Source organism: Macrotis lagotis, chromosome 4 (assembly GCF_037893015.1).
Source record: "Macrotis lagotis isolate mMagLag1 chromosome 4, bilby.v1.9.chrom.fasta, whole genome shotgun sequence".
Classification (NCBI taxonomy): Eukaryota; Metazoa; Chordata; class Mammalia; order Peramelemorphia; family Peramelidae; genus Macrotis; species Macrotis lagotis.
The window spans coordinates 51,471,833-51,481,471 of record NC_133661.1 but is presented as its reverse complement, the minus strand read 5'-3'; the positions used below and the strand labels follow the sequence as shown (position 1 = coordinate 51,481,471).

At 38.8% G+C, this 9,639-nt stretch overlaps 1 protein-coding gene across 4 annotated transcripts in view; it reads right to left on the bottom strand.

Annotated features, from left to right (window-relative positions):
* Positions 1–3,440: 3,440 nt before the first annotated feature.
* The window catches only part of SLC29A3 (solute carrier family 29 member 3), an 80,363-nt gene continuing 74,164 nt past the window's right edge, over positions 3,441–9,639 (bottom strand). For 2 of the 4 annotated variants that reach the window (XM_074232772.1, XM_074232773.1), the window contains exon 6: positions 3,441–8,567. In XM_074232772.1, coding sequence (XP_074088873.1) covers positions 7,901–8,567 — 667 coding nt within the window. In that variant the 3' untranslated portion in view covers positions 3,441–7,900. The remainder of the gene's footprint in view (positions 8,568–9,639) is intronic. The other 2 variants (XM_074232770.1, XM_074232771.1) reach the window with 1 other exon arrangement.

Below are 9,639 nucleotides of genomic sequence, written 5' to 3'. Positions count from 1 at the left end.
GGCCTTGGGCAAATCCCTTTACCGATATGGATCCCACTTTCCTCAAAGATAAAGTATGTGGGTTGGGCAAGGTGATTTGAAGGGCCCTCTCAAGGCTAAAATTCAGTGACTCAGACAAAGAGCAGTTCGGGTCTTATCTTGCTTGAGTCACAAACTCATAGAGCCTAATCCAATCCTTTATCATTGAACCATATAATCTTTTTTTTTAACCTACAAAAGAAGAAAACTTGTTACTGCTTATCCATGTGAAAAATGTTATGTAGGGTATTGGGCAAAATGTCTTTTGGCACTGGCATAACCTATTCACCTTGGAGATCAGCAGGCTAATCCCAAAGAGAAAAATGGTGAATCTGATTCACCATTTAAGTCAAAAGAATTGCCAATCACCACCTTGTATTCTTGAGTGGGAAAGTCAAGTTATGTAACACAAGGTGTAATTCTTAAAAGAAAGTTCATTATAAGCATGTTAGTGAAACAGGGTACCCTTTTGTCCTCTGCCTCAGTTCCTTCACTCAGGTCTCAGAAACAAACATTGCCCTCAACACTGATAGGGAAGATGTATTTGGGCAGTGTTTGGTAGACAATATATATTAAGATTTCAATTATAAATGAGACAGAAAAGTTCAGAGATCTTTTGGGTGTAGGGGCAAAGTAGAAGGTGACCCATGTCCTTTAGTGTCATTTGCACTAGTAAACTCACCTCTATTGTACCATTTGATGGGCTAAAATGGATGTTGAAGAGGTCGGGGCTGAAGTATTTACAGCCAAGTTTCATCTGCCCTAAGATTTGTCACTGGATAATAGCTTTTAAGGGTGGGCTAAACTAGGGCCAATGGCTTGAGGTTGGACATTGCTATTCCCAGGTCTTTTGAGTTTTCCTTCTCAATGGTCATGATTGGATGGTGATAGGTATTATTGGTTGCAATAGTACTTCTTCTAGAGGACAATTGCTATGGAGAAGGAGATAGAAATAAGACTAGAGTTCTGGAGTGGGGGGGTACTCCTATTCCTAAGGTTCTGTGCTTTGGGGTAAATATAGAGAACTTCTAGTAAGAAACTTCTGTTAGTGTATTTAGGACCTTCTCTTCAACCCATAGTCTTAGCAAGTTGCATGGAACACTAAAGTCCAGGGTCACCCAGTTAGGATATATCAAAGGTATGACTTGACAATGAGGTAAGCTCTCTGTCTGCTATTCCCCATAGCCTCTCCATTTTTACACTTCAATAAATCCATGTGGACACCATTTGAGAGCAGGCCAAAACTCATCCATACCCTTCCTTCTTTTCTGATTCTTGGGACCTCCACAGAAGATTTTCCCAATGTATTAGTGACCTTCCCTGAATTTTCTTCCATTTCCTGGTTCCCTAGCTTTTACTCTATAATCAACCCATTTCCTTTTCTGACCCTCACATTCTTGAATGATTTTTTTTATCACCTCTTGGATAATATCCCATGACCTCTTTGTATCTACCATGCATCTCCCCTTTGCCATTTGGGTCATCCACAATTTAGATCAACTCAACCTACCTTTCTATCCTCTGGGCTTGAAGTTGTACCCTGCCTTAGCCAATTACTAGCTATATAATCCTGGGTAAATAACTTTACCTCTGTCTGCCTCAGTTTCCAAACCATGGGTTTGCCTAAGTACTCCCTCCTTTTTACTCAATTTTGGGCCCACATTTATTGTCCATGTGCAATGATAGTCCTACATAAGTCAGTGGATAACAAAGTCCATGATGATGAAACCCTTTCAATGGCCTGGCCTACCATGCTAGAGTCTGGACAAAAGTCTTCCATTTTCATCCATTCAGTTTTTCCTGCATGGATTGTCAGGTTAATCTCTTCGAATAAATCAATTAATCAATGAGCATTTTCTTCTTTAAAGCAAGCACTAAGGGGCGTCTAGGTGGCATAGTGGATAAAGCACCGTCCTTGGAGTCAGGAGTACCTGGGTTCAAATCCGGTCTCAGACACTTAATAATTATCTAGCTGTGTGGCCTTGGGCAAGCCACTGAACCCCATTTGCCTTGCAAAAACCTAAAAAAAAAAAAAGAACCAAACCAAAAAAATAAAGCAAGCATTATATGACAGGCCTGTCCTAGGCCCTGAGGATAGTAGGACAAAAAAAAAAAATCTCTCCTTGTTCTCAATGGGTTTGTATTATATTGATTCATCAGGGACTTCATTGAGGAGGCCTAGAAATGTCACATGCAATCAGACTGCAATAATCATATTGAAATAATTGGTAATAGAAAGATCATTGGTTCTCAGAAACAGATCTTTCTATGAACCAATTATTCCAATTTCCTCCCCGACTGAGGCTTTTACCAGAGCTGCCAAACGGACTTTTATTTTCTCCACTCACTCTCTGTAGGAGGGGAAAATGCACAGTGAAATATCCCCAAAATGAGCAGCTGTAAGAGCAGGATAAGCAAATGGCCTGAATCGACCACAAAATGGATAATCAGACAGCCCCTAAACATCAAGCACTGTCTGTTTTTCTCCCCAAATAAAGCAATTGATAGGCAACGTGAAGACCGATTCAAACCACCTTTTCTCTTCCTGAGCCAATAGGCTCACCCTGGCCATGTTCTTTCTTCCTAGGTCTAACAGAATTGTAAATTTCTATAATCATGGAGTTTCCTTTAAAATAAAGTACTATTTTTTTAAGAGCAGATCTGACCATGTAATTCCCTTGTCAATCAATAACAGTGGTTCTCTATAGTTGTTAAGGAAAAAATATAAACTCCTTTGTTTAGCTTTTAGAGTCTCAAACAGCCTACCTTTATAGGTTCTATAAATATCACTCACCATTCTAATATCCAACCTAATTGGCCTTCTATTCCTCATCCATTTCCAATGGTCATGCCTTTGTGTTGTCTAATACCTTACGGCTGAAATGGACTCCTTCCCTACCTCAACTTCATCAAGTCCCTTTCTTCAGGATACAGCTCAAACATTGTAAGAACAAAATTTGTGAAAGACTGTTCAGTGAACCAACCACAATTCCAAAGGATCATGCTTCCCTTCTCCAGAGAGAGAGGGATGATAGACTGATGGTGGAGAATGAGACATTGCTTTGGACAAGGACAATGCAGGAATTTGTTTTGTTTCACTGTTCATATTTATTATGTTTTTGTTTTTGTTTTTTAGTGTCAGGGGGAGGAATAGGAGAAAAAGTTCTATTTTTTAAGATAGAATTAAATTTAAATAGGAAAAAATTTAGCTTAGACATCATCTTGTGCATTAAGCCTTCCTTGATTCCCTGCTTCTAGTACTCCTCTCCTAGAGGGTTTTGTATCTAACTACTTTGCTTATTTCACAAATATTTGTATGTACATACACATACATATGTATACATGTATTAACTTTATATTTATTCTATATATATTATATATATATATGTATATATTATATATATGTATGTATATATATTACATATATTTGTCTTCTCCAGTAGACTATAAGCTCATCGTGAGCAGGGATCATTTCAATCTTTGAGTTGGTATACGGTGACTAGACCATAGTGTCTGGTCCATAGTAAGCCCTTATTACTTGTTGACTGATTGATTCCCCCAACTTCCTTTGAAAAGTCTCACTGCCTCCCAAACCACAAAGTGACTTGTTCTTCCACCTGAGTTCTCAACTATATTGCCCATGCTTTAAGTCAGATCTGCCTACAGTCCACCTGTGAATTTTCTATTACTAAATACCAGTGGTCAAGATGAATGATCCTAGGCCAACAATCCTGAAAGATATTGAAAGTTACTCTCAAATAATCGACATTGAGAGGTTCATTGGTGTATGCAGGGGGGCCAAAAGTTCTTGAAAGCTCTGGCAGATTCTAAGGATCTAGGGGGGACTTAGAATGTAGATAGATGTTATCAGAGAACATATAGATTACCCATCATTTTTCTTTGATCAAGTCACTTATCTCCATGAGCTTCAGTTTCCCCTATCTATAAAATGGAACAATTGGACCAAATGACTTTGGCAGTTCTTTCTAGCTCTGTGAGCTTGCATGAACTACTAAGATATGAAAGAATTAAAACAAGTCAAGAAGGGAGTTGATGGACACTGGGAAATAATCAATATTATGAAAATCAGGAAGTGGTTAGGTGACACAGTAGATAGAGCCCCAGGTCTGGAGTTAGATTAATTCACATTCTTGAGTTCAAATCTGGCTTTAGACTCCTACTATCTGTGGGACTCTTGGCAAGTCACTTAACCCTTATGTACCTCAGTTTCCTCATCTGTAAATGGAGATGGAGAAAGAAATGGCAAACCACAATAGTCTCTTTGCCCAGAAAACTTCAAATGGGGTCACAAAGTGTCTGAAATGATTGTAAAACAGCTGAGCAACAATGTAAAAATCGGGGCTAAAAAGAGGGTGAAAAAACTCTCCCATTTACAAGAGGGTAGACTTAGGCTCATGAACAATAACTATCATCTATCTATTTATCTACCTATCTATCTGTGTATGTGAATGTGTGCTTGAGTGTGTAGCTTGGGGATGAGCATGCGGATGTGGGTATGTGCGTGTGAGTGTGTAAGGGCGTGTTTGGAGTCAAGAGGGATGGGAGTGGCAGCTGCAGTTCTTTTGAAAATAGAAAAGGTTTAAAGTTTCAAAAAAAATCCATCAAGAGTAGCCTCTTCAATTCTCTGGCTAAAAATCACGAGAGTTTACTAGACTGAAACTTTTGAAAATAGAAGCTTCGGCCGGTGGGTGGATTACTGACTGTTTCCCATTTTAATCAGTTGTCTTGCAGTAGCAACTGAGAGGAGAGAGAGCCCTGCAGCTATAGAGTAGCTGACTGGTCACTGTCACTGGGCCATGAAGAATAACCTTCCAGTTCTGTTTTTTCTCTTGTTTACACTTCTCCTTCATAAGTCACCCAGGTACCCCAATATCAGACAAAAGAGCACAGCAGGGACCTGAGGAACATCAAATGCAGGGAGCATCAGTGGTTCTCTGTAGATCAACTTATTCTGGAACATGGTGCTCATGAATAAACCACTCCCCTCTAAACTACCTCTTTTTCTTTTTTCCTATCTTATTCTCTCTCTCTCTCTTTCTTTCTCCTCTCATTCTCTTTCTCCCTCTCTCATTGATTCTGTCTCTGTCTCTTTCTCTCTCTCTTTCCTTCCCATAAGAAAACAGAATGATCAGCCTTGCTTGATGTGGGATACCAGTGAGTTATCATCTTTATTAAATACACAAGTATTAGTTGGTCCCGGAAACAAATGTACAGACAATGTTATGTTTTAAAGGGCAACAGTACAAGAACCACACCTGTAGAATCCCTGAGGGCTGCATTGAACCACCACTGAATACATATAAATCCATCTGAGCCTTTGCTAATAGAATGACAGCAATGCAGAAGTAAGGTCTTTTTAATTTTGCAATTTTTAATTTTGCAATTGGCCATGGATGCAGAACCAGAGGTTGTTGGAGGCAGAACTCAGAGAATCTCAGAATTGAAAGTAGATTTAGGGATTAGTTCACCCAAGCTGACCCACAGTTCCCTCTCCTACAAATGGTCCTCTGGCCTTTGCTGGGAGGGCATTAAAGTAGGAAGTAAGCTCACTCCCTCATCAGTCCATTCTACTTTGGAGATGGCCCTGATTGTTGGGAAGTTCTTCTTTGAGTCAAACCTAACTTGACCTCTTAGAAATTCCCATTCAATGCTCCTAGATTTCCAGGGTCAAGAAATAATATGTTAGCCCTTCTTCCAAGTGACAATCTTTCAAATTCTAGAACAGAACTTCTGTCTTCCACTTTTGCCTTTTCTCTGGAGTGAGCACCCCTCATTCTTTCCTGATCCTCACATGGCATGATCTCAATGCAGTCATGTACATTTGTTAATGGTTTAGTGTTTGAAAAAGCACCTTCCTCACAACAATCTCAAGAGGTAGGTAGTTTATTTCCCCTTTATTATGTTTAAGTAAACTAGTAAACTTCATAGGGGTTGAGTGACTTTCCCATGGTCACCCAGGGACACTTTCTCAGTGTCTCCCTCCATTGGCCCCTTCTTCTCCAGAGAACTCTTTCCCAAGTCCCTGGTGCTCCTGACTCCAAATACACTTCCTATTAAATTTTAGGAGACACTCATACTAGTGTCTCCTAAATATCACCTCTAACAGTTTCATAGACAGGTAGAGAGTATATGGTAGAATGACATTCTCCAACCTAACCTTGCTCTATATGAACTATAGAACTATAATGTAACTATTTAAAAATTTTTTTATTATTATTTTTTATAATGGAACTATAATGGAAAAATTCAACATTGTTGATGATGGCTTTGGACATTCTGGTCCAAAGGTTCAGTATGGAGAAAGTCAAGGAAATTTGGAGCAAAAGAGAAAATTAAGCTTATTTTCATGCTGAAAAATTGCTGTATGCAATAGAAAGTCCAATGGATTCTTAAACTGAGGTCCATGATGATTATTTTTTGATATGATTGTTTCCTTTGTCTTCCTATGTATTTTATGCACTTATAGACCTTATTGAATAGGTTGCCCAAAGAGTCCAGTATACAAAAAAAAAAGCTAAGAATCCCTGATGTGGTGTTAAGACCACTGAATTTGGAGTCAGCAACATGACAAGAATGCATAAAGCTCTGATGTGAGGGTCAGGATGATCTAGGTTCGAATCTTGCCTGGTGTTTATCAGTTATGGGCTCATGATTACTAGCTAAGTCCCAGGTCTCATCCATGCTATGAGGATAATATCCAGAATACCCATCCCATCAAACTATTTTGAGGTACAAAAGAGATAATATAAAGTGCTCTTGAAACTTAAAGCATTATGTTAATGTCTCTTAGTAATAATTGGTGTGTCCTCCGGTACCTTTCCGGGCCTTGATTTCCTCATCTGTAAAATGAGAAGGTTGGAGTTGGTAATGTCTAAGGTTCCTCATATACCTAAATTTGTGATAATGTATCTTACAAATGATATTTTCCTAGCTTAATGTAAAAGTCTCTTCTGTAATTCAAGGACTATCTGAGAATTGATCCTCTGACCAACAGTCATTCCAAGAAGGATCCTTCAGGGTTGAAGAGAGCTGGAGAGAGAGAGAGCCCTCTCTATTTAGTTATCCAGCAAATAGTCAAGAATTCTCTATCTCTACATCCCAGGGAGGGACAAGGCTTTAAAGTTCCCCAACTAACCCAAGCTTAGTATAAAAAGCTTTAACTTTTTGTTTTTGTTAGTAAGAGGCTGAATGATTGAATAAGAAGAGCAAGAAACTAGTTTCCAATTATTAAAAAAATAAGATGATTAGACCAATAGCAAATAAGTAATACTCTTAAAGGCAGAGTGTCTCATTTTGGCCTGGGCCTGTGATTTCACCAGTTTAGGGAAAGCCCAGCATGGAAATACCCTCTAAAAATGCAGCTTGACAATTCATCTGCAGTCTTGAGTCCAAGAGAGATGCATAGACCATGGAGAGTGGAAGAGATCTGACCATAGTAGCACAGCCAATGTGTATTGATGGAATCTTCCTCATTCCAATGCTAGTCTTCCATTCCCTACCCAAAACCTTCTGCTCAGTATCCCTGTTAATTAAGTTCAAATGTCTAATATAGAATGCTTCTTTCAATGTTCTTTATATGTCTGGTTGTATCTTTATTATCTCATTTAGTCTTTCAATTGCTTGAGTGCAGTCAGGTCTTCTGTATTTTTGGTTCTCTCCAAAATAGCAGGTAACAGAACCCAACTGATGTTCCATGATTAGCTAATGGACTTTCCTCTTCTTCAAAAGGGTTCTTTATAGAAAACTCAGTGCCTTCTCCAGATTACCCTGGTATCCTACCTGTGACTTCCCAAGATTTTTTTCATCTCTTGAGGTTTCAAGAGCCAGAGTGACACAAGGATAACCATCTTTTTCTGTCTTCCTAGATGAGATGGACTACCAAGGCAGAGCAGGCTGAACCTAAAGCTAAACCCAGACAAAGGTAAAATGACATCAGCACCCCAGTAGCCTCAGCCAGTTCCTTTGGCATGATCCTGGGGCCATACATTAGTGCCAAGGTGCTGAGATAGCCATTACTGAATCCCAAAAGAGAGATGAAGATGGATGGGTATATATCAGAATTAAAGAATACCTTGTTCAGGTGGAGTCGGGGCTGATAGTTACAGAAGATGAAAAGGGGAATAAAAAATGTCCTTAGGAGAACTAGTGCAGGGAGAAGTTTGCTTTTGGGCCCTGGGACCTGAATCCAGGCAGGAATCTGCCGGCCACACAAGTCAGCAACATTGTACAAAAGGAAGCTGGTAAGAGGGACAAAGAACTTGTTGGTCCACAGAGATCCAGAACTCTTGTTGACTGACTCAATATTGGAGGAAAGGGCAGGGAAAATGATGATGGAGATAAAGAAGACATAAATAACACAGAAGCCCAACACAGCTGTCTTCTTCAGAATGAAGGGGAGAGGAGGCATGCTTGAGTCCATTGTCCTGCTGATCTGTGATGGAGGTTTAAAGAAGCTTGAAGACTGCTCCTCTTCACTAAAGGAAGCACCTGAAAACCCATGCCTTGGTAGAACTGGTTTCATGTAATACCTGAAGGAAAAATAAAAATAATAATATTGACTTTGGAAAAAATTGGTTAAACATGAGTGGTTGAACTTTAGAGAAGCATAGAAAGAATTACATGAACTGATGCTGAATGAAGGGAGTATAACCAAGAGAACATTGTACACATTAACAACGACACTGTTGAGTTGATCAATTATAATGGAGGCAGCTATTCCAGTTGTTCAGATATCAAAGATAACCCTGAGAGATCAGCTACAGACAATGCCATTCATATCCAGAGGGGGAAACCCCTGCACAGAATCTGAATATATACTATGTTCACTTTAAAAAAAAAAACTTCTCTTATGTTTTTCCTACCTATCTCATGGTTTTCTTTCTTTTCCCCCAGTTCCCAATTCCTCTTACACAAAATGACTAATATGAAAATATGTTTAATACAACTGTCTATGTACAACCTTGACCAAAGAGTGTGCTGCCAAGGGAAGGGGGAGGAAGGGAGTATGGTAGAAAAATGTGTAACTTTTAAATTTGCTAATGGATGAATGTAGAAAAACTGCCATAGCTTATAATTGGAAAAATAAAATATCAAGGAAAAAAAGGGAAAAAATGGTAAAAATCTAATGAAAATAACCTTGGTAGGTCATTGAATATGGGCTTGAAGGTAGGTTTGAAGTATGGATTGGAGAGGGAGGGTTCTTAGATTACTCTATGGTGTTAGAATTTTGTGGTAATTGAATATTATTGGTAATATGTGGGACATTAATTATAGCTTGAAAATATGAATATTTAAAAATTTATATTTACTTAAAAGCTGGAAAAAATAGCTAATGTTTATATATTGCTTTAAGTAAAGCAAAACACTTTACAAGCATTATGTCATCTTAGTCTCCCAATACTGAACCCCAGGTAGTATATGTAATATTATCACCATCTGACAGAAGAGGAAACAGAGACTCAATATATTGACTTGCCAATAGTCACAAAGTTAGTAAACATTAGAGCAGGATTTGAATCCAGATATTCCCATCCCCAAGTCTGTCACTCTAGTTACTTCAAAAGAGAAAAACACAGAGAGGAACCCTTAAGCTAGGCAGGA